Source organism: Aplidium turbinatum, chromosome 10 (genome assembly GCF_918807975.1).
Source record: "Aplidium turbinatum chromosome 10, kaAplTurb1.1, whole genome shotgun sequence".
NCBI lineage: Eukaryota > Metazoa > Chordata > Ascidiacea > Aplousobranchia > Polyclinidae > Aplidium > Aplidium turbinatum.
In genome coordinates this window covers 928,952-954,532 of record NC_137481.1, presented here as the reverse complement: position 1 = coordinate 954,532, position 25,581 = coordinate 928,952, and the positions used below count along the sequence as shown (strand labels likewise).

Here is a 25,581-nt window from a genome sequence, read left to right as displayed (position 1 = left end):
TGGGTGACCATCAACCAATCTTCTATTTCAGGACATTGCGGCCGGGAGCAGCAGGTACTGGCACCCAAGTACATAGTGTCAGGGGAGTCTGTCGAGCTGCCTTGCACCCTTCCTGCCATCAACGATCTCTTGAAGTGGAAGTTTCAAGCAAACGGATCAAATATTGTTGTTGATGTCGCCCAGTACTTCCCGGGAGGTCTCACTACCATATTCGGCCAATTCGATCTCCCACCGTAAGCACGAGATTGTTGTTTTACCTCAAGGCTTGATAACTTTTTGGTTTTGTTAGTTTGGCAGTCATCATGGTTACAGACTGTCACTGTCGCACTTCATTGATGGTTATGATCATCTTCAGCATGGAGCATTATGACGCTTTGGTGAATGCTAAACTTTACTTGAACGCATTTTTAAAGATGTCATTATCTTTTTAGTTGTTGCTGTGTATAACTAGATACACCAATGCACGGTGTGTCAATGAAAAAGTGAAATACAAATAAAAGAATAGCTTCAATATCTTAGACTTTAATTTTCACTCATCGTTTATGCAATCTCTAGTCGCTAGAGACTATATATAATATACATAAACGATGAAGCAGCTGCAATTGCGCATGACGTCACGCAAATTAGAAACAAGACTATAGTCTTGTTTAGAAGCAAGACCTAGACTCTAGTCTAGTGCAACATTTTTATTTCTAATTTGCAGAGTCTAGCGCAACATTTTTGTTTCTAATTTGCGTGACATCATCCGCAATTGTACTTGTAGCTGCTTTCAACCAGCAGGTTGTTTGAGGCCGTGGCCATTGACCGTGACGATCCAGTTCACAGTGGTATCTCTCTCTTTCGTTCTCTGTATGTCACGCCATTAATTCTTTTGTGATGACGTCATTCAAGGCTTTGTTGTTCACTTAGTTGGTGAAATGTTGTTTCGTCTTTGGCTCATGTGGTTGTGTGAAATACAAGATCTTGTTCCTGTGCTATGGAGGGCTATGTGCAATTGTGCGCCTTCACAATTAGTTTTGTTACATCACAATCCATGTCTTTATAACAAATCCTGGCATCAATGTATCAAACTCAGGCACATTGTGGTCAGAGTGAGAGCAAAAGCAAAGGGTGGTTGTTTTTTGTTCATACAAGTTGGCATGCTCATTTAAAAGATCAATGTAGTGTCCAACAAGTCGCTGGTGAATATAATGAATTATATTATAAGAAACAACCTCACACGGTCAATCTCTAGACCTACGTCAGTGGTTTTAGCTTCCACAAGTATGCAAAACTGGCCAGGATTAAGCCCTCAGTGGTGCTTGCGCAGTTAGAGGATAAAGATACCAACATTTTAACTTAGGTGTTTCAAGGTTTCGTTTCCAGTTTCTCACATGCAGAGCCTGCCATGGCTAAGTATGCGCATGTTCACTCGGTGTTGGCGAACCTGCGGCTAATCTTAAGGTTTGCGTGCCTAGTAATGTGAGATTTTAATATGCAACGTCTATTGTCTTGGAGTTGAAAGTAAACACAAGTGAAGAAGAAGACCTTTTCTCCTCACATTAATTGTCATATAAGGTCAATGCGTGGGCTTAGTGACTGGTTGTTCAGTGCACACATCATAGTCCACACCCCTGCTGGTTGAATGTCGTTGTGTAAAACTTTGCAGTTGTTTACGCTTCATCAAACACTGAAAGGTTTGTAATTACAGGCCTGGTTAGCCTGAAGGTCCATTGGTGATGGTCGGTGGCCGCCATGTTGCGCAGGAATTGTCGTCTAATTGTTCGACGCCCCGCATTGCCCAAGGAAAATTTTTCTGCTCATTATGCTGACATCTCACAACTCAGACAGCAAATCAATCGTTTTTTACATTGATTCAACGTCTGCAATGTAAAAACGATTGATTCGCTATCTAATGGCTGCTCCTATCCTACGCTGATTTCTTGTTGTTTGAAGGTAACTGCACCTTCTTTGTGTCCAGCTTTCACCTGCTGTTGTGGCAAAAGCGTTTGTTTGCATCGAATCAATGGTCCACAACGTCATAACCTCATCTTGACGTTTTATGGTTCCGTTATGGTTGAAAAATGTGAGCAAGATGGCGACTAAGTTGAATCTGTCGGTAGCCACTTTAACAAGTCGAAATTCTGCCACTGAAATTGATTAGAATGCAACCGCCAACCAATCAGAACATGTTATAAGAGGCTACCGTCCAATTGTGATCCTTCTCGCACTCATCCAGAGAGTTAATGCTTGTTTTAAACTTTATTTGGTAATTACAGAAGAAAAAGAGCAATAGCAGTAGTGGGAATCGAACCCGCGTCAATGAAATGACTACTTTCTAGCCCTAACCCTAACCCCTAAGCCAACCAGCTGACAAAAAATCCATCACTTAATTTGCTTTCTATCATCTTCTTTTCGCCATTTTTTACGTCACTTAAACCGTAGCTTGTGATTGGTTGGCGGTTTCATTCTACTCGGTCACCCACGATTGATTCAACGTTTTCAAACGCCAAAGCAATATCAAAATAATTTGTTTTGCTAGCCAGAGAAGAGCACTGATGAAGGATGATGCAAGCAACATTTTGCAAAACTAATCTCATTTTGCTCCTAAGCAAATTGTTTGTCATCGTCTCTTTGATTTAGTGATTGATATGACGTCATAGCCAGGAGGGTTATATGAAGCATCGGTCTGTTGTCATTTTGACAGATGACATCACAAACATCGCGGCTATAGCGATTCATGAAATAGTAGCCTGCTGGTTGCTTGAGAGGTTTTGGGGTGAACCACGTTCGCTTGGAGTTAAGTTACACACTGGATGGTCAGACTATGTGCTGGTTGTTTTGTGATGTTTGCGGCTGAGTTGATATTTATTACTTTTAAATTCGACTTTTTGATTCCATCTGACACTCTAACTCAGTGGTTCTTAAACTGGGGGGCGCGCCCCCCTTGGGGGGCGTGTGAAGCTCACAAGGGGGGCGCAAAAACTTGAAAAAACTCTGCATGAATTATGACTAAACATGTCTTCACAACTACGCAGGAAAGTCGATTGTTGAAGATGAAACTTTGTGTTCCAGTGGTAGCCTACCCCTACAGTGTTTGTAGAGCGTGTTGTTGTCACATCTCGCATTCTTTGTGATGTTTTAGACGTTGCTAAATGTTTCTGCGACACCTTAACTCTCGTAACACAACGGTTTCCTGATACAGCAGCCTCGAGCTTTAGTTGTAATGATAATGGCAACGACGGACCAACAAGTGACAGAGGCTAGAAGTACAGCAGTAGCCTATCCCCAATTCTACAATAATACCATGCGTAAACTTTTTTTTTTAATTTTAGCATTGATTTAATTAGGTTTATTATTAATTAATCAGTTCTATTGACATTAATAGAGTGGGGAAAAAAGAGAAAGTATGACGAAAATTATCTGAAGTTTGGCTTTATAGATGACTTAGTAAATGACCAAGTTGTACCACAATGCGTCATATGTCTTTAAAATCTGAGCAACGACGGTTTGAGACCAACTCGTTCGCAGCGTCATCTTGAAAAAACAAAACACCTTGACCACCAAAGTACACCTTTAGCTTATTTCCAATGCAAGAAAGACTCTTTTACAAAAAATGAAGATTGCAAGTAGCAAGTGCTTTCGCCAATCGTCGTCGGCAGAAGTTGTAGAAGCGTCTTTTGGAATTTGGCCCGTCGAGTTGGCCTACCTCGTGGACATTTTTGAAGCCCTTAATAATTTAAATCTGCTTCTGCAGGGCAAAAATACTCATTACTCATAGCATTAAAGACTATGATGCCATCCATGCTTTCATAGCAAAACTAGGGCTGTGGCATCGTCGAGTTAAAAAAAGAAACGCAGCTTGATTTTCCAACCTTGATACTCGAGAAAAACCAAATTGAACTGAACTGAAGGGCGAGCTAAATTTCGAAGTGAATTGCCATCGTCAACTTTTAAAACAAGAATTTGAACGCTATTTTCCAGACTTGGGTGACACCGAACGTCCAGAATGGCAGATGACAAGGAATCCTTTTCCTCTAAATGAGAAATTATTTCCGGCAATTTACAAGAGGAATTCTTGAAGCTAAAATGAAATTATATTGAAAGCTAAAAGTGATAACCTTGAAGCAATGCCACTAACTGAGTTCTGGGTGAAATATGTGCACATTTACAAGAGTGTGGACTGTGGGTGCTGTGGCACACTTCTTCCACTTTCATCCACTTACTTGTGCGCAAATGGTTTTTCTACTCTCGTGAACATAAAGACAAAATCTAGAAACAAACTTGACCGTGAAGTCGATCTGAGCTGTGCATTATATCTGCTACTAATCCCCAAATTAAACATTTGGTATCCAAAAAAAGTTACATCTTTCACATTAATGCAACTTACCTGGAAATGAATTGCTGTCCTAAATAGTGTTTTTTTGATTTTGAAACAAGGTGGGGCGCGAATTTTGTTAGAATTGTAAAAGGGAGGCGTGTCTCAAAAAGTTTAAGAACCGTTGCTCTAACTGATCACAATGCTTGCTCTCGCTACAAGTTAATACGAGATGGATCCAGAACCCTTCTGGTGTCCGCGTGGGATGAAACCGCTTCGTCTTCATTTCATATCGGGTCATCTTGCGCGGTTGCTGCAGGAATGTCAAATTTATTGTTGTTCAGAACTTCAGTAGATTGAGTTTTGCTTTCAACAGCGTTTGCACTAGCTTTCTGAACACAGTTCCCTAGTCATGTGCTATGACGAATGGTGTTGAATGAAGCCAGTGAGTCGTTGTTTCACGCGATTCTTTTGTTTGGCTTGAGGCTGCTGTCTGATGAGTTGATGTATGGTCGGGCATTATGAATTTAGCCGTGCTGTAATTTTTTCTTGTCGAATCAGTTGATCAATAGATCAGTTGTGGTTTTTCGGCACGGTTGTTGATCTTTGAACTCTGTCAACTTGAACTCTGTCTAGTGTCTACTTATGAAAATGGCCTCTTTGAAGCACAATTGTACCGCGTCGTTCTCTCTGGCAATGATTGTAAATTCAAAGTCGGCGAGGCGTTGTTGTTGATGATCAAAGACCGAACTTTTATCTGAGCTAAGGTGTTCTTTCAGGCGGGATTGGAGTGGACGTCATAGGCGCCGGGTTTTGAAAATTGCCGGGGGGGCAAACTTTCTAGCCGACTGATTGGTTACATTCAAAATGCTGATGTTTGTTTGTCAGCATTGATGTTTGTTTGTGTCTATCTGCCATTGTATATCGCCAAGCTTTATAATGCAGGCTCAGGTCTCGAAATTCACGGCGGACATCGGACATGTCCACCGTCACAGCATGTGATGTCCGCGGGAACTACCATCTAGATCGGTCATATTTGTTTGCCGAGAAATAACACAGGAACTAGCGATACAAATCGTCATTGCATAGCACGAACAATTTTTGCGATGATATATTTTCCAGCGCATTCTAGCGCGCATCGAGAAAATGTGAATACTGTATCCCTTAGCTTCCATTCAAGGAGAAAAACTTTCGATTTTTACATTGCTTCAACGATTGATGACATTGAATCAGCGTAACAAAGGTGAAGTCTTCGCTAAGAATCGATAGGAGTACAGGTACTTCTACACTAATCACGCTAAATTTAATTCAAGTTTTACATCGCAATGTCTGGCTTTGATCTCCGAGTAATAATTATAGGCAAGGTTGGTTGTACTAAATTAGATTATACGGGTAGGCTATTACAGCAAGATGCAATAAAATTTGTTAAGTTTGGGTATTACAGTAAGAAAGAAAAGACCCAAGGAAAATTCACTTTTGCTCACATGACACGCAAAAATAAACTTAAAGAAAAAAGCCTGTGAAACTTTGCACATCAGAAAATAGTAGCGTTGGTGTAGAAATTTTCCGACTCCTGCCAGAGCACTGTGACGCAATAAGCCACACGACCTCGTTCGGTGGAAGTTAATCAGTTATGTGACGTATTGACCAGCTACACCACGCTTTGACTCTTCAAGCGCAAGTCGTTGGCTGATGAAAGCCTTTCAGAGTGACTTTACTGAATTTTTAAAAAACCTTCTAAAACCGTAGTTATAGTTCTGAAATGACGAAGAATTATTATCAAGATAAAGTGATTAAGCATGACGATCGACGGCTAAAACTGGTTTGTCCGCCGTGAGACTTAATTTGTCGAGAGATAGCTGCTCCGACCGGACACGTTTGTCCGCCGTCAACAAAAACGAATTTCGAGGCCTGTAGACTACTTTGAATTATTATATGCTGGTCACTTTGAACTTTAGCTCTTAATACGCGTAGATACTAAACTGAGCAAACCGCACCTCCTTATTGACACTCCCAAAAAAAACAAAGCGGAAGAAATCAAGAAAAGCGTTTTTCAATCATTACTATGCTTCAACGGCACCATGCTATCGTTTATCAGCTACCGTACGTCTGTTTCTTTTGTTATCTTAGGAGCAGCGCTCTTGCTGCAACAGGTAGATCTTTTAATTGAGATCGATCTGCAATGAAGGTCAAACTAACGCAAATCTGAACTTAAAAACATTTGATTTAGGATTTTTTTTAAATAATTTGCGGGGGGGCAGCCACCCCGAGCTAATTTCACGGGGAGGCGCCGCCCCCCTGGAGTCGGCGCCTATGGTGGACGTATCGTGCTGCCTATGTAACTTCTTGCATATGATCTTGTAGACACAGTTCTTGGTGGTACACAATTTAGGCTGGCCCCTTTTTGGGTGATTTTGGAAATTGATTAGGCCTGGGTGTTAAATTTTTGCTTTGACCCAAAAAAATGAGATTCCCAAAATTTTTTTGGATTTGAACCATGTCTAGACCCTGCCCCGGGCCCCGGTCCGTATCGCCAGTTGACGAAATTTAAAACAGCTGTAACTTTTACAATATTCATGTTAATGATGTCATGTAAGTACTCATTTTCATTGGTTTTTCATGGAGAACAAGAATCTAAAGGTTTTTGATACATATGGCATGATTTAGAAATCTTGTTTTTTTGTAATTATTTGAAAAATTACTGTTATTACGCTTATTAGCCTTATTTTGCATAGCAATGTCTGAAACAACTGCCTTTGTGTTTACTGTATTTATTCTCTTGATTTCAGCATAGTATTGTAAGGTTTGTCAAATTTTTAATATGGATGAGAGAAAAAGAAGAAAAATTGCAAAAGATCCGCTTGATATTGGTATGTACCAACCCATGAGTCAGTCAATGCTTCCGCTTAAGCTAGATGTCCTGAGGCATTATCTGTATTTGCGAAATATTAAGTACACAAATGATGTAGGACAAACTGTGCTCTACAATGAAGTTTATGACTGCATTTGTAAAATCTACACAGCTGCATCGTAAAATCTACATCAGCTCATTTTTTTCTTTAGCCGTGCCCCAGAAATATTTCCATCATTCACCATCATGCACATTTGATAAAGATATTTTGCATCTGTTGACAAACTATTTTCGACTTCTTTGCTTAGCAATGGAAATTCTGCAAGCTTGAGAGGATCAAACTTCTGGCAAGGCTGCTGCCAGCTGACCAATTGGTCCAGAAAAGCTACTTGGGCCTGTTGTTGAACCATCAAGTTTTTCAAACAGCTTGCGTAGTGGCAGTTCACAATGATACAACATGCCTACTACTCGTTGACACGGTCTTGCCAGCCTTTGTTCAATGCATGCCATTGAACCCCCTTTCAACCCAGTGTTGCAGCTTGTTCCGTCACAGCCTAACACACAGATATCCCCAGCATCAACCTCCAATGATTCCAAGAAGTCCAAGGTGCTATCAGCTACACATTTACCTGTTGAGAAAAGTGTCATTGTTAGAAATATCCATCCAAGAACAGAAGCAGTCTTTCATAGGCTACTTTAGTTCACTTTGTATCATGTGTACTGTAGTAGTCCAGTTTTAATCCGGTGATGTCCCCGTTACCGAGGGTGGCCGGATTCACCTCCAAGTGCCGCAATCGTCTTCACACCCTGCCTCCACATCGAACTGTCTAGCGCGTCCTCTCTTGTCAAGCCCACCTTGCTGCTTTCTTCCTCAACTTGCTTTTTCCATGTTTTCTTTGGTCTTCCTTGTTTTCTACGACCCTCCACTCGCAACTCCAGCGCTCTTCTCAAAACATCATCTTCATCCCTTCTCAAAACATGCCCATACCACCTCACTCCATTCGCTTTTGCCAACTTATCAACACTCTCATTCAACCCAAGCAAGCTCATAAGTTCTTCGGTATTCCCTTTGTCCATCAGCTTTACACCACACATTGCTCTCACTAGTTATGCTTTATATGGCTATCCAGCTCCTTTAGTTCAACAGATAATATAAAATCATATGCATTACATACCAGTCCCACTTTCAGGGCTGCAAAATCCCAGATAAGTATCGTCAGGCTGTGAAACAACAGAGTAGTTAAAAACTAGCTTAGCACCATACCAAACATACCATATACAGCATTTTGTCTCATTTCACTTATCTGTTGTCTCCGTGCTTTTTCCCTCTGACCAAAAACTTACTTTCTCGTTACCACTGCTTGGTAACCAATGTCTTGGTTATAAGCAGTTAAAATTTTCGCTACCTGCTCTTCACCAACATTGATCTGCGCTGCAACAACAGCTGTGTTTTGCAGTGATTGTGTGAAGTATGAAGAGCTAGAAGCTGACTGGTGTTCCTGACAAGTTTCTTCTTCCCATAGTTCGGAGCTACTTGCACTGCTCTTTTCAGATCCGCTTCCTCGACAAGAGCTGCTCTCTTCGTGGCATTCCAACGTTGATAGTTCCGGTTGAAGACTGGTCAGCTGGAGTTGATTTCTGAGTTTACGCTGATATTTAGCAGTTTGTTGTTTGTCAACAGAGAAGGAATTCATCATTTTCCTGTCAGTGCACTGGTCATTGTAAAATTCTCTCTCTGGTATTGGTACATCAGTTGTATATACTTTTAAGAATAGAGAAAATCAAACTTAGATGATCTGTGAAGTCAAGAATTCGTTTGGGATTCTTTCTTTTGTTAACTTCCTTCCTCATTTTTTCTAGGTCTTGCATTTCGGCTATTATTCTTACTTTTTGTTGCTGGAATGGATGTAGATTTTACAGATGCAGTCATAAACTTCATTGTAGAGCACAGTTTGTCCTACATCATTTGTGTACTTAATATTTCGCAAATACAGATAATGCCTCAGGACATCTAGCTTAAGCGGAAGCATTGACTGACTCATGGGTTGGTACATACCAATATCAAGCGGATCTTTTGCAATTTTTCTTCTTTTTCTCTCATCCATATTAAAAATTTGACAAACCTTACAATACTATGCTGAAATCAAGAGAATAAATACAGTAAACACAAAGGCAGTTGTTTCAGACATTGCTATGCAAAATAAGGCTAATAAGCGTAATAACAGTAATTTTTCAAATAATTACAAAAAAACAAGATTTCTAAATCATGCCATATGTATCAAAAACCTTTAGATTCTTGTTCTCCATGAAAAACCAATGAAAATGAGTACTTACATGACATTATTAACATGAATATTGTAAAAGTTACAGCTGTTTTAAATTTCGTCAACTGGCGATACGGACCGGGGCCCGGGGCAGGGTCTAGACATGGTTCAAATCCAAAAAAATTTTGGGAATCTCATTTTTTTGGGTCAAAGCAAAAATTTAACACCCAGGCCTAATCAATTTCCAAAATTACCCAAAAAGGGGCCAGCCTACACATGTCGTCATTCCGTAGTTGGCAGTTTTGTAGCCGGCAAGGTTCGGATTTTTGTGGTTTTTGAAGGGCGTTTCGGAGGGTTCCTGAGCGTCAAAAGAGGCAGACTGGCAAATCTAGGTCTTTGCAAACTTTTTTCTTCCGCGTCATCGCTCATCAAAGGAAATTCAAAATGTATTGGGTTGTAATGGTGTTTGTGGGGTTTGTCTATTTTGCTGGTGTCGTCGTCTGAGAGGTTGCTGAAGAAAGTCCTTGGGGTGTTGCTCTGGTGGGTGAGGAACATCTGTCCTATCTTCTCTGTATTTCGTTTTTAAGAGTATGGTCTTCTTGATACTTGTGGGCAGGGTCGAGTCAAAGTATGAGAGTAGTTTTGCCTTTGCCTTTTTCTGGTAGAACTCGTGGTGGATTGTGCCATCTCTGTCGATCTTTATGGTGAAGTCCGTTAGTGAGATGGCGTTGTTTGCTGTTGGTAGTTCTATTTCAAAGTTAATAGCTGGGTGCGCTTGATTGAGGGGTCTGCTACTATTCGGCGAGTCCGATTCGGCTAGTCTGATTCAGCGAGTTCCCTATTCGGCGAGGGCCTTTTTCGGCGAGTTTTTGAAAAATACGAACTGTTAGGCTGATTGGGTTGTTTGAATGCTACATCACCTTCTGTATGCAAACTTAGAATATATATATTAGTTATTTTTGTCATGAAATTTCCTAGCCTAACTATATATATGTTTAGAAGTAGTGCTGCCAGACCTTATTATTTTTTGTACTAAAATTCGTATCATCAAAACTACTTTACTTCTGTAGCTTTAATGTTTTATACAATTTTATACTGCGAATGTTTCTCAGTTTCAACGTATCCTAGTCAGCAAAAGCTCTCTTTTCTATTCGATTTCAACGTTTAGCGACGTTAAAACGATGTAAAAACGGCAATTTTTGCTGGTCGGGATAACTAGGCTACGGTACCCGATAATTTCCTTTCAATCCAAGCTGTAGGCCACACATTTGGTTAGCCTTTTCATTCTGTTACTACAATGTAAAAATGAACTGTTAGACTAACTGGCAAGAGTACCTTTTTCTACACGATTTCAACGTTTAGCAATGTTAAAACGATAGGCCACACATTTCGTTAGTCTTATAAAATGAACTGTTAGGCACCCGATAATTTAAGCCACCCTTCAATCCAAGCTGTTTTATTTTTTACTGCACGATTTCAACGTTGAGCGACGTTAAAACGATGTAGAAACGGCAATGATAACCTTTCAAAAATTTCAAAAAATTGCCCGATAACTTCCTTTCAAAAATTTCAAAAACTCGCCGAATAGGGCACTCGCCGAAAAACGCTCTCGCCGAATAGAGAACTCGCCGAAACGGGCCATTCCGTTGATTGAGAGCGTTTTGGATGGCTCAGGTTTCCCTGTCGTTGACTGTCAGCAAGAATGTGTGGTCAATGTATCGTCTGTAGCTTTCGCAGTGTCTACTTTTCAAGGGTGTCCATGTAGAGGATGGCGCGGACTCCAGATACGACGTTCCCCATTGGTGGACCGTCAACTTTGCTATAAGAGCTTCTTGAATGTGAAGACGTTGTTTTGAAGGACAATCTCGAGGAGGGAACCGATCTCTTCAGGGTGGAACGGGCTGCAGATTTGTGTTCTTCCTGTCGACAGTTTTTGGATCGCGTTGTTGATCGCTTCCTTAGGAGGGACGGAGGTGTACATTGCTGTCACATCCAGGCTGAAGGGGAAGTTGAATTTTCTCAGGGTGTTTCCTGGCATGTCTCTGAGTTAGTTGAGTAGTTCTTGACTGTTTGTGAGGTGTGCCAGAACGTCTTTCCGTAAGGGGTTGAGCAAGGTGAAGACTAGGTGGGACAGTTTGGCGGCTGGCCCGTTTGTACTTGGGACGATGGACGAATCTTGATGTCAGGTCCTTCTTTGTGAGTCTTGATCAGGTGGTAGAATCGTGGCATACTTGAGTTGGTGATGTAAGATCTGGTCATGTGATGTGGTAGTTGAGCTCTGGTGGCTATAATCCACTACGTGCTGTTTAGTTTCCATTCTATGGTTTGCGCTTTTTTGATCCTTGTAGTTTCAATTGTACTGTATATACACTTTTACGTCGCTCAGGTGTTGTTGGGCGGCTGCATCGTAACGTTCCGTTGCGATCATACAAAATTCACCGCCCTTGTCGCTGAGAAGATAGGTCATGTCCTTTGATTTTAAGTTTTTGATGGTCAATAAGTCCTTCTTTGAGAGGTTGCTGCGGGTGTTTGTGACGGAAGATGTTTTCAGAATGTGCGCAAACATCCCTGGTAGTTTCAAATTTTCGAGTGTCTTTGGGTAGGTGGCTCTTGACTTCCAGCTTTTCAAATACCAGATTTGAGCATATTATTTATTGATTTTTTGACAGATTTTATTGTTGTATATAACTGATATGACGTCACAGGGCCCGGTCGACGCTGATTGGAGGGTTCTTGACCATCACAAATGTTGCCGTCCCAGACGAGGGGCAATATTGGTGCGAGATTGTCCAGCCCGGAGAACCTACACTTCTCAGTGACAAGTACCCCATAGTGGTGTGGGTGACCCCTAGGACCCCTACTATCATTCCAGAAGGAAATGGCACAGTGTTGGAATACACCAAAACATCGGTGGCCCGGTGCAGCAGCTCGGTGAGTGCCGTGAGTGTTCAACACCATCAAGTCCATAAGTTGTTCCTGTTTTTCATCTTGATTATTAAATTTTTTGCTCTCATGGAACAAGCGATGGCGAGCACAACGCGTCATAGACAGCATTCTGTCTTGCTGTATCACCATGGCAGCAATGCACAGTCATCAAAGTTTCTTCTGATAAATTTCTTTTGGCGTCATTTTAATCATTTAGTATTTGTGATGTGCATTGTAGTACGTTGTACAAACATAAGAAACTGATCATTCACAGGGAGGAAAGCCAGTGTCTCAACTATCGTGGTGGAACGGTAGCGAACCCCTCCCAAGCAGCGCCGTGCCTGTGGTGTCCAAGAATCCCTTTAGTGACAAGCTGTGGGACGTGACGTTGGACTTGGTGCTGGAGTATCCGACCAGATTCGACCACAAACGCAACTTTACCTGTCTTGTTGAACACCCCGCTTACAAAGGAACACCGAAATCACTCAACCATTCAGTCAAGGTTCTATGTAAGTAGCTAGTGGTTGATTTTTTGTGTTTTTGCATATGTCTCCGTACTTTGAAAGGGTTAAAGCTAAATGTTTGGTCTAACCCCCCCCCCTATTGGTAGCTGGTCGTTGTATGACTTGCCTGTAATTAGGGGGGGGGGAGTAATCGGCTTATATTTTCAAACCCAACTTTAACTATAGTTTTAGAATACAGCAGGATATTCTAGGGTCCACGTCTTTTAGGCGCTGACAGTTAGGCGCTGGTCTAATAGGCGCGCACACTGTGGCGTCTGGATATTTATGTGCGGAGCACTGTGGCGCCCGTTCATTTAGGTGCTATTCCTAGTAAAGTCTGTAGATTGTATCAGCTTAGCAGGTAGGGGCGTAGGGCAATGCTTTTCACACAAAATATTATATTGAACAGGAAAATATATTGTTTTGTTAATGCGTGTGCGTTGTTGGTCATGGCTTCAGTGAGTGAAGTTGCTTAAACCGCCAATGCTTTTTCACACAAAATGTTATATTCAACAGAAAAAATATATGGGTGAAGCTGCTTAAACCGGGAATGATTTTCACACAAATTGTTATATCGAAGGGAAAAATATGTCATGGCTTCAGTGGGTGAAGCTGCTTAAACCGGCAATGATTTTCACACAAAATGTTATATTGAACAGAAAAATATGTTATGGCTTCCGTGAGTGAAGCTGCTTAAACCGGCAATGATTTTCACATTAAATGTTATATTGAACAGAAAAATATGTTGTTTTTTTAATGCGCGTGTTCAGCATTTATTTCTTGTTAGTCCAGGTTTGCGTCGGCGAAAGCTTTATCAATAAATTATTCAAGTTTCCGAACATGTATGAGTTCACTTTTAGTTAGGTCAAATAATAACTACACTAAACATCAGTAAAAAATGTACCGTAGCCTGTATTCAACCGGGCGGTAGGCTTAAGTGAAGAGTAATTTAGTTTTCCGTCAAAACCCCGACTAGGTTTAATAACGAGCGAAGTCCCACCATTATGCTTGCAACTTGTAGCCAAGGTGTAGCCTATATGCCCTGTAGAAATGTATTCATGTGAACAGTAGTAGAGCGTCTTACGCGTTCTCGTCACATGGCCAATCCATCTCGAACAGAAGTTATTGCGAAAGATAACAGATTAAGTAAAGTTCCATCTGGCTGCAACTTGTGTTCAGGATGCATTGCAAATGTCCTGTAGAAATGTGCTAATATCAAGAGTAGTAGAGCGTTTTCACGCACCTCAACTCCACACGATCTATCCGTCTCAAGTAGAAGTAATTATTAAAGGTAACAGATTGCACAAAGCTGCGCCTTTAAATCGGCAACTTCTACTCCAGAAGTACGTGTCCTGTGGAGATCAGGTGGTCTGCTGGTCTAATTGCCCTGCATATAAGCCGATGTTGGATCTGAGCACTTCATTTGCACCGAAAAGTTTGGTAAGTTTGCCACATCATAAAGCAAAGATTGATATGGCAGCTTCGACTATTTCAACTTCGAAAAAATTACTGCTGATGGCTTCATGTATACGTTGCAGTGTTTGATTGCGCATTTTTCGTATTTATTAATTGTTTAATAAAAATCTTCATCCTTTCCACCTCGTGTAGCCTACCTTCTCAAACAAAAGAGCTTGCTGTGGCTTCTTTGCTGTAGCCTAGGCTACTTGCAAAGTCAGGCACTGCACACTAAAATTTTAACCACCCGCTTCAATATAGACTAAGGTATGATTTTTTTACTGATGTTTAGTGTAGTTATTATTTGACTTAACTCTTTCGCAACCACCGAGGTCAAGACGTTTAATCTAAATAACCAGACATTTTTCACACAAATCTGTTGTATTTACGCCGTAAAAACATCTCATGTGATCGACGTAGACGCACAATCTTGACATCAAATGAAAGCATACATCTTCAGCTATCCGAAGATGCAAAGCTTTGCAATAAAATTTAAAACATTCAATGTACGACTAGCAACTTTCCATACGGTGTTTTTTCTAATTTCTAAAAAAATTAAAAATTGGCAGAAAAGTGTACTTCATTATAATCTTTACTACCCAAGCATGATAAAATAATTTGAAAATATATGTAGTTTAATCGAATGCCAAAACAATTCTGCACATGAGAAAAATTTTACTTCATTTCTGCGCGCAATGCTTTAGGAGGTACAGCAGAATAATTATGGAGAAAATTTGGAAAATTTTAAGCAAAAAGTTTACGTAATTTAGCCTACAGTCTTTTTGATCGAGAAACATTTTGTGTGAAAAGCATTGCCGGTTTAAGCAGCTTCACTCACGGAAGCCATGATATAATTTTCTGGCAAGCTGCCATGCTGATACAATCTACATACTTTACTAGGAATAGCACCTAAATGAACGGGCGCCACAGTGCTCCGCACATAAATATCCAGACGCCACAGTGTGCGCGCCTATTAGACCAGCGCCTAACTGTCAGCGCCTAAAAGACTTGCTCCCATATTCTAAGACCTCTAGAATTTTTTTTTTTGAAATTTTCGTCCAAAACCTCCCCTTCCATGAAAATTACTTTTTGCGTTTAATTTCCTAATGTTGTATGGACGCCACTTTTTGTTTATGGCATTTAAACTACTAATATTATTTGCTACTGTACTAAAACACAAGCCAAATATGGAGAGCTTTAGCACCACGGTTTTTGGTTAACCTGTACACCAGTGGAAGTCCAGCCAGCTTGACCCAATATAGCTCAGCATGCCATGAATATTGACCACTTTGACCTTATATCAATAAATGCACATTTGACTTGTTTCATTATAACAAGTAGGCGGTTGCCATCACTATCTGTTCTAGCAATAGTAGCAACCATCACTAATTTACATTCATTAGGCTTACTCCTGGACAAGTGGACATGGCCGACAACGGATCTTGTTATTTGGAGGGAAATTTCAAATAAAAATTTCAGAGGTTTTAGAATGTCCTGTTGTATCCTAAAAGACCCCCCCCCACCCCCTGGCCCCTACTGTAATACTGGGAGCAAGCCGCATAGTTTGTGGATCAGATAATTCCTTCTACTGCAATGGCGGTTCTTATTAACCTTTTTTCTATCACGTTTCCCTTCAGCCATGGCCAGTTGGCCACAGTCTTTGCGCCTCGCGATTTTGCACAACCGCAGCAATTTTGTTTCCTCACAAAGATATGTGAAACAAAGCGCTGTTAGCATTTCAAGATCATGATTTCAAACAAGTGGATAAATTAATGACATAATTGGCCTTGAACGTTGTAAAGCTACAGATTGAAAAATGATTGTATAAGGCACCAATGTTTGAATCTCTGACCATTTGTATAAAGCATCGCGATAACTACAAGGAGTACTACACTGCTAACACTAATTTCTTTCACTTATGAAGCCAGATTGTAGACCAAGCAGAGCATAACTTCAATTTCACCAAAGTTACTTCAAAAAACTTTTGACGCATTATCACATATTATGAAAACATTATGACGTATATCGGGCTGACAATACAGGAATCACCACAAAAAGATGAAATATCATTGTAGGGTTTGCGCACCCCTCCATGAGAATTGGTTGACGCTCCTAGACGCCCTATGGGGAGCACGGCTCCCAGGTTAAGAACCACTGCTCTAGTGTCTAGTTGATTTGTCGACCTTTCCTTGTGTCATGATTAACTGAGCATCTCTCCCCCCAGATCACCCGGTGAATGCGCGGATATGGGCCAACTTGACCACATTGTTCGTCTATTGTGAGGCAGACGGGTACAAAGCCCCCAAGTACGACTGGGTGAGTGTGTGGTCGGTAATTTATTAATTATTCCGCTTGGACATGATTTGTGCATTCATATGAAACATGATAATTTATGCCGTCATCGATCTGGACAGTTTGAAGTTGTTGTTTGTTGGTCATTTCTCGTTTGATGTCGACAACGAAGTAGGAGCCATAGACGGGCGTGGTGAATCAATCGCTTTGAACTGACCTGCAGTATCGGTTACACCTTGCTCCCCCGAGACACAATTAAAGATGAAGAATCAGTGCAGCGACAACAAGTGACAGCATCCTCATTCCACAGGTGATTCCTGGCGACTTGGAATACTACGACACCCCCGACTTGTACATGTCCGATCTCTACAGCTTACCCGGGTACGAATACTTCGAGTGCAAGGCAGACAACGGTGTGCCCCCCGCCGCCGTGGCACGCATCATGGTGGACGACCTGAGGTGGCCCAACGGAAGTGAGGATTGCCTTCAATTTACGTCTGATGATGATTTGTTGACAATTTGTTTTCATCGTGATAGACTTTGAAGTCCGTCCATTAATGTCCCAGACCGCAAGATCCGTCGTTCTTGCAAACGCTTCTTGAGCTGAATTGAATGTGACGTCACATTTGTAAATCAGCGATCTGCTAGTTTGTATTGTAACAGGGGATCTCCCTGGGACGCGACACTACCTTTATGTTTCTGGCATGTCACTGACAGTTTGACATCTATCGTAGCAAGCAGGACGTTGTTGGTTAAATCTTGATGATGATTTGATTCACAGAGCCGATACCCATGTTTGCTGGCCTGGCCTGGTATATATGGGCCGCTATTGGAGGAGGCCTGTTACTCGTCATCATCATCGCTATCATTGCCCTGTGCTGCTACTGCAAGAAGAAGAAGAAAAATGTTGGATACAACACAAAGAAGACCGGGTGAGTAAGCGCGGGCAGACGCGTTTCACTTCTTGCATTGTCGTTCACTTTCGTGTGTACCTCTAATGCAATGAACACGTTTAATTGGATGTGGACGGAGTTTTATTTCTTGTGTTGACACTTTGAAGCATGTGGGTTGTCGTTATGTTGTTTCAACGTAATTGTAGTTTTGCTTCTTTAACTGAATTCAGCTGAATGCGCCACTTTGTATTCATCTTCCGCGGATGAATATTTTTGAAACAATTTTAATTAGTTATGACCTCATTCAGGGTAAAAGCAAAGTACCAGCCGGCGATGACGTCATCGACCGCTCGCCACTCCCAGTCCAGCTTGTTGGATTCTATGAGGACACCTGATGGAAGGGAGTCCAGCTTACCGCCAGCCAGTGATTACAACCCATCGAAGGCGAGCATGGCAAGGTGGGGCTAAAGAGCGTAGTTTCCTTACTTTTATTTCCTTCATTCCCATCTGGTTGCCATGAACTGAAATGTTCTTGGAAAACCAGCCAGCCACGCACGTCATATGACGTGTCGATCTCCATAGCAACAACGATTTGGTGTTGCAGGTCGTACTCCCTGGAGCACCTAGTGGATGAGAAGTACCCCGGTCAGGCCAGAGACAGCGTCACATTAATCCCCCTCAACCACATGCAACGGGGGGAGCTCTACAATGACTCCAGTCTACGTCGGAGGGCGTCTTGTGAGGAGATTGATAAGGTTGGTAGCGACTTGTGTGATTTGTTGTCCCCATCCATCACTGACACATGGTGTCGCTGTTGAACATGTTGATACATCCGGGATTGTTCCAGGTCGCCGACCACATCGAGGTCCTCAACAAGAGCTGGGACAACTTGGCGAGGTCACGTGAAGACTTGAACAGGTCACGTGAGCAGCTTCGGGTCGATCTACCGCCGCGGTACCAATCACGTGAGGAGCTTCATGATCAACAAGCGTCTCACGTGAGTGCGCATTTTGTGATAAGTTTGTGAATAGGCGTTTTGTTGATTTCATTATGAACACTCCCCCCCGTCACTGCCTCAATATAACCTGATTGTTACTCAACAGAGCCGCGCGGACGAAAAGAGCAGCTACCCGTACATGGACGACGCCACCGACCCCCACCACGACCGGTGAGTTACTTTGCGTTTGCTTCACAATGGTCGTCACGAGAAAGCGCTACCCCTGCGAGGATGGCATGTAGTTTGTTAACTCCGTTAGTTGTCGCTGATAGTGGGCGTAGGTTGCTGTGCCTCAACTGCGCCCGTCTTCATGATCCGACTCAGTGCATGCCCTGTGTCCTCACCATGGCGCATATGACGTCATATGCTGCTTTGTCCACCACATAACAAAAGTTTTGTTTCAGTTACAACGTTGGTTACCAAGGCAACCAGAACAACTACCAGCATGGTGGATCTGGTGACAACTACGACCAGCGCGGTTACTATGACGACCAGTACACCGACCAGCAGCAGCAGCAGCAGCAGCCATACAGCGATGGCAACTACCAGCAGCAATATGGCGACCGGAACAGGAATGCGAGTTACGGGGACAGCGAGTTTGATGACGACAACGGTAACTATGGCGACCGCAACTACGACTCCCGTGGTTACCAACCATCCAGCATGATATGAACAATGTTCATGCTTGAATTGTGACGTTGCTACGCATGAGCGAACAATAACAGCTGTATTCACAGCGATTGGTGCTCTTTACCGCCCTTTATCGTGTTTGGTGACAATTGAGTCGATTCTTCCTTTCCGCTTCACTGACTCTAGATGGCGCATTGTGTTTTCAACCCAGAGATGAAAGTATCTTACTTTGCTCCTCCCCAATTCATGTTTCAGGCGCCACCTGCGTGACATCTGTTGTCACTGATTCCCTTGTTTCCGCCCCTTTGTTTGCCCACTGGTTGAACCTTCTCTGCTCCTGTACATATGACGTAGAAAATTGTTACGTAATTCCTTATCTTGCTGTGCATCGTGTGTCATCGTTGAAAGTGAGTTAATGATGACGTCACGACAGATATGGAAGTGACGTCACGCATAGTGTCTGTCGATGTTTGCGTCGTTCATGTATTTTTAATTATGTTTTTTTACTTTTAATTCTGCCGAGGTGGCGCATGGAACAAGTTTGTTGTTTTGAATCAATATTTCAGGGCGCCTTGAGGTTTCTCACCCAGACCCATTCAACTGGTTTTATAATCAAATTTTATAAACATGAATCATTGTGAACTTTTTTAGCAGTGACGTCGTTGTGCGATAATACACTTGAATCGTTGTGATCACACTGTGTGTGGATGTGGCGGACAGACCAGCCTCTGGAATATCTTTCATTCCATGCAACACTGGCTGCTGAATTTGTGATTGCGCCCTTTTCGGCCATTATTGGCTGCAGTATACAAACACTAAATAAATGAAATATATTTGAAAAAGTACAATTTGGAACATTGTGCTCATCACTGGTAAGGCACCACTGAAAAGCTGATTGTTTTTTAGTTATGTGTGTTTCTGGCAGAATTGAGTTTACAGATTTAAACTAAACATGTGCAAGAAAAGATAATACTGTCGCCTTAAAACGATTTGTATAGTGTTGTAAAAATCTAAAGCATATCTTGGTACAAAGAAACGCAGTCACGTTAAGACATTAAATTTTTTTTTTTGTAGCTGATCTCTTATGAACTGCATCAGGGACATCTCTCATCAAACCTCAACAGTAATCTGCCATCATGTTGCAGTTCGGTCAACTTTGGTAACGTTCTTCCATCACTTTGATGTCCTGATGGAAACGCTTGCCCTGCTCCTCACTTACGTCGCTAAGGTTCTCTGGAAACTCGTTCAGATGGCTGTGCAAGTAGTGAACTTTGTTCATTCTACTCCCAAGTTCGTGCAGGCTGATGATAAGCTCCTGCACCATCTCTCTGTAATTGTCAGCTTTCTTATTCCCAAGGAAGTTATGAACCACATAAGCAAATGCATTCCAAGCTCGAGCCTCGATGGTGGCCATGGTAGTCACGAAGTGCTGGTCCTTAGCAACGTTCTAATCTGAGGCCCATCAAATATCCCTGCTTTTTTCTTCTCATAGCTAAGGCCTGGCAATTTTGAGCATATGTAGCCAAAACAGTCCCCAGAACGATCAAGTGCTTCAACAAACTGCTTCATTAGTCCAAGTTTGATGTGCAATGGTGGTAGAGTGATTTTTTCCCGATTAACCAACGGGTTGTTTATGATATTCTTATCTCCAGGTGTCATCGTATTTCTTGGTGGCCATTCTTTTCTTACCCAATGTTCTTCGTTGGCTCTACTATCCCAACAGCATAAAAAGCAAGGATACTTTGTGTGACCTCCTTGTTCCAATAGGAAATTTACCATTTTAAGATCCACGCAGATCAAACGAATTATTATTACTTGTTTGCGACCTACTTACTTCATTTCTATTGTAATGTCTAAAAATACAACAACTAGTGATTGCAGTATGTTAATCTTTCTAGCACAACCTTGATGTTTGCATAATTCTCCTTCAGAGAGCTAGTGTGCCCTATAGGTATGGATCCCATAATAGAACAAGACACGTTTTAGACTTTTTTTCAAGCTATCAATAAAAGTCTCCAGTCACTTCAATGATATGTAGGTAAGCCCATAAAAAGAAGAAACCCTTCCACATCTGTGCAGTAAATAAGTTGGCCGTTCGATTGAAAGTACTTTCTCAGTTTGGCCTCTCTGTCCATTCAACGTCTGCAGACGTTGAATCAATATAAAAATGACGGATTTTGCTGTCTGGGAAGTCAGTTTAAACGCTTCTTCCTATAGCACGTGCTCCATCAATACCGAGAAAAAACATTCAAATTTTCTTGGTTTCTTTTTTTTACAAACACAATAATGTCTTGAAGATCTAATGAAGTGTCTTCACATTTTATGAACTGCTTTCTTTGAGACACTCGGCTGCCGAAAGGAAGATCCTCTATAAGGATGGAGATGAGCTCATGGAAACTCTTTCCCGCCAATTGCACCCTCACTGCAGTGGCATCTATATTCTATAGCCTACAGCCTCCCAATTGCCCAATTATGTCACCAAGATGTGAAAAGGCAAGTTCTGCATCACCGATTGTAAGCTCAAAATTTATCTCGGGTTTAAATTTATGATTTATACCCTGAACCACCCTGCCTACTGGTTGCCAATATCCAACATCCTTTCACGAGCTTTTACTGTTGCATAAAGGCTGCATCGAACGCACTATCAAATTAAATTTTCTAAGAAAACAAAACTACCGTAGGCGTTACTGCACCCTACACAAGCAGCACAGATTCACTGATTTCATTGATTCGGTGTGGCCATGCCAAATGATCCACAACACAAAACTGTTTGGCGCGATGTAAGCTTAAATATGCAGCTTGAGTAAGAGCCTATTATTTTCTTAAGAACCAGTCCAGTGGTGGGCACAAGTTACTTTCAAAGTAACTGAGTTACAGTTACTTGGCTCAAAAAGTAACTAGTTACAGTTACTTTTTAAAGAAAATGGATGTGTATACTGATCTACAACTACTCTTCTTCACATGAAGTACAAGGTGAAAAATACATGGTAAAGGAAAAAATGATACTCTGTTCATAGCTGTTGCCTAACCAAAAAACAGCAACCACTCTGCTAGCTGTCCACATACTATAATGCTTCCAAACATCCATAATAATCTAAGCCCAAAACGTCTGCCTACCCAATATAAAAGAATAAAAAATTTATAATAAACGACATGCACAGGACACTCCGTATAGCCTACAAGCAGTAGCCAGCAGGGCGTGTCAATGTTTTTATACGGGTCTCTAAAATGAGCGAAGAGGCACAACATCAATTTCCTTTCAGAAACATCAGCATTTCAAAATGTTGATCGCTAAGTCCAGCTCGCTTTGGCTTCAAAATGTCCTTTCCAAGGGAGAACAGTCTTTTAACAGCAGCACTGGAAAGGATAGGGGTATTATATTGCAAGAACAAACGCCTCATGGCGTCATTGGAGAATGCATCAGACGTAACCGTCTTTGTTGGTTTACGTTTGAGAAATTCATTTAGAATTTTTGCGTCACTCGCTTCCTTTTTTTATTGTTTTTAAATAACGGAGCAAAAAAGTCATCTGTTTCATGCCTGTCAACACCAGTGTCGCTGCTGCTTGCGGCATCGTCGATGCTGAAATTGCTGCGGTTCTGTAAGATTAACTACTGTATTGTGAGATGTAGGCCTCCAGAGCCGTCTTAATTTCTTCAGCCTTGTCAAGCCAAGAAAGTCTGAATTGTAGGTGAAACGCAGCAGCTAGCTGGCAGTCACTATTATTAACAACATGACCAAATCTGTTTTCCAAAGATTCCAACAATCGGGTAAGTAATGGCAGGCAGACAGCCAACTTGTTGCGGTCCCAAAGTTCTTGTAGTCTTTTCCGCGTCATGCCCAGTAGCAGTATACCCATATATTCCTTTATCATTACCAGTGGGGTTTGTTTCAGTCTCAGATACTTTAGAGTTAGACAGCAACTTACCCATTTCGACTACTGAGCACTGACTACCTTGTTTACCTATTTTCAAAGCTATATAACCACAATCTACAAAAAAAATCGCTTTACAAAACGAGAGAACGTGAAATTTCTAAAAACAGACAGCTTAGTAGGACAACGCATAAAATCACAAACGAAGATGTAGCCTACTATCTAAAATACATAGCCTAGCAACATGGAAATTCTACAAACAATTAAATGAAGAAAATTAAAATATTTTGGCCACATGATTCGCAATGATTCTATTCAAAGACGACTACTAGAAGGAAAAATGAACGGCAAACAAAATAGGGGCAGACCACCAAGAATTTGGACTAATGATATTGAAGACTGGTCAGGACTTAATTACAAAACTGCAGTAAAAAAATCTCACGACAGAGAAACTTGCCGCCTCATTGCCTCCAACTCTCAACGAGAAGAAGTAACTTAATGAATAAAGTAAGGAGACAAACAAAAGGTTGTGGCGTCACAAACATCAATCCGTATAGAACACTGCGAAATCCTACCTCGCAGTTTACACGGCCTCCTTTCTGTCGCTGGTGCACGTAAAATCCCACCTCGCAGTTTACACGGCCTCCTTTCTGTCGCTGGTGCACGTAAAATCCTATCTCGCTGTTTACACAGCTCCTCTTACACATAACCTCACTTCTTGTCGCCGAACGCCTGTAATCTCTTCCAAACAAATAATTATTTGACCACTAAGAAAAAACTGCCATAAACTGAAATACAAACGACCCATTGTTGTTTGGGAAATTAAGTAACTGTAACTTGTAACTGTTGAAAAACGCTAAAATAGTAGCTAGTTACTGCTTATCGTTACTTTTTCAAAAAAGTAACGAAGTTACAGTTACTCAAAAAGTAACTAGTTATGTAACTAGTTACTGCCCACCTTTGAGAACCACTGCCCTAAACAGAGGTTGGCCCTTAGCTGGGGTGTGCAAAGGTTTAAAAGGCCTTGCGTGATGTCATTTGTTAAAGTTAGAACTTTTTTGGAAATATTTCCACTTCTCTTTCAGTTAGCCAAACAATATTTCACACGTAAGTGAGCTCTCTAGCCAGGTGCATTTCCATAAAGTAGCGCTAAGGCTTCGATGGCAGCACTTTGGTTGTCAATACAAAGTAATCGTTTTAAAATATACGAGAAACATTGTAGTCCCTGCCAGTTCACAACGGCAATAAGACGAAAGGAAACGTAAAAAAAGCCTCAGAAGCTACAGGGCACATTGGTGCATTTGTAAAAGCGACCACTAGCGGTCTCAATAAGCACCAGGTAATTGATTTGGAAGTGCTGCCCGCGTTATGCCACTGTGACATCACACATCTGCAATTGCACTTTCGCGGCACATAGCGCCAATGAGAAGGTGACATTCCTGCCGAACGATTCCAAGGACAGCCCGAGGGGGTGTTTCAACATCGCCACCTCGTGTTTGTTTGACTTCCAGATTGCGATGGAAACCACAACATGAAATTCTATCCAACGAAAATATTAATCAAATTCTTAACATTTTTATTTGTGGTTTTAAACATCATGCGCGGTGTGAACATTCCATCAAATGCGCTTGAACCAGTTACCACGTTACTGCATTGTTTTTGTTTGCAATCGACTAGATGCTGTTCACCAATCAGGCGCACAAGCAAGATTGATCAATTGTGTTTTTCGCAACGGTCCCAGACGACCACTTTGTCTGGTCAGATTCGCGTTTCACCTGGTGGCGATTCAATCACTTCTAGGGTTAGCTAGTGGACACATACGTCTACTTTTCCGTCGTCAGCTTGGACCGGTATCGAACCAGGGTTGTTGGTACTGTAATGATTCTTCTTGTTCCAAAGATCAAGAGAACGTGTTGATTTTGTGACGTAGAGCGACGTCAAGCAAAGAATCGTTGACGTCACTCCAAATCCTAGCATGATATCATATGACGTGGAAAGAAGAAGCATTAACGAAGCTAGAAAGAAAAATGTTGGGAGGGCAAAAGAAATGCGTTGGGAGGGAAAATGTCATCCAACAGGAATTATAATGATTTAAATCGTTGTGATAACATTGAAACACAATTTGTTTGAGGAGCAAGTTAAAATTTTGGAGATGCCCTCCCGTGGCTACGTCCCTGGCAACTTGTCAAGTGGCATCGATGCGTCAAGCGGAAAGTACCGAAAGAAGAACCGTCAGCATTGCGTTTGTTGTTCTGAGACATTTCCCTTAGAAGTTTCCACCCACATTCCACAGCGTTGTTTCCACAACTTTGAAGTTTCATCGACAATCAAGGAATTGAATTCTTCTGAATTTTCAAGAGTTCTTGTTGTCGTGACGTTTAGCTTTGGATTTAATCGTCTCCTGCTAAACAAACGAAAACGCGGTTTCAATACTCTCGCTAAGGAAGGAACGACAATTGAATACGTAAATTCAAAAAGGACCCAAGTCCATTTTTTTCAAATTTTAGTTTTTGTGCTATTCCGATTCCATTCAGTATCTTCTAACTAATCTAAATGACACATAAAAAACGGCCAATTTTTTCAAGCATCAACATAAAAAAT

The 25,581-nt window shown here is 41.5% G+C and overlaps 1 protein-coding gene across 1 annotated transcript in view; it reads left to right on the top strand.

Annotated features, from left to right (window-relative positions):
- Positions 1-19,802, top strand: part of LOC145778072 (uncharacterized) — a 31,677-nt gene extending 11,875 nt beyond the window's left edge. The window contains exons 2-12 of the mRNA XM_082589481.1: positions 32-233; positions 12,118-12,343; positions 12,612-12,846; positions 16,520-16,611; positions 16,898-17,060; positions 17,369-17,519; positions 17,789-17,938; positions 18,085-18,235; positions 18,328-18,477; positions 18,584-18,648; positions 18,882-19,802. Of these exons, the coding sequence (XP_082445607.1) occupies positions 32-233; positions 12,118-12,343; positions 12,612-12,846; positions 16,520-16,611; positions 16,898-17,060; positions 17,369-17,519; positions 17,789-17,938; positions 18,085-18,235; positions 18,328-18,477; positions 18,584-18,648; positions 18,882-19,149 (1,853 nt within the window). The 3' untranslated portion in view covers positions 19,150-19,802. The remainder of the gene's footprint in view (positions 1-31; positions 234-12,117; positions 12,344-12,611; positions 12,847-16,519; positions 16,612-16,897; positions 17,061-17,368; positions 17,520-17,788; positions 17,939-18,084; positions 18,236-18,327; positions 18,478-18,583; positions 18,649-18,881) is intronic.
- The last annotated feature ends 5,779 nt before the right edge of the window (positions 19,803-25,581 follow it).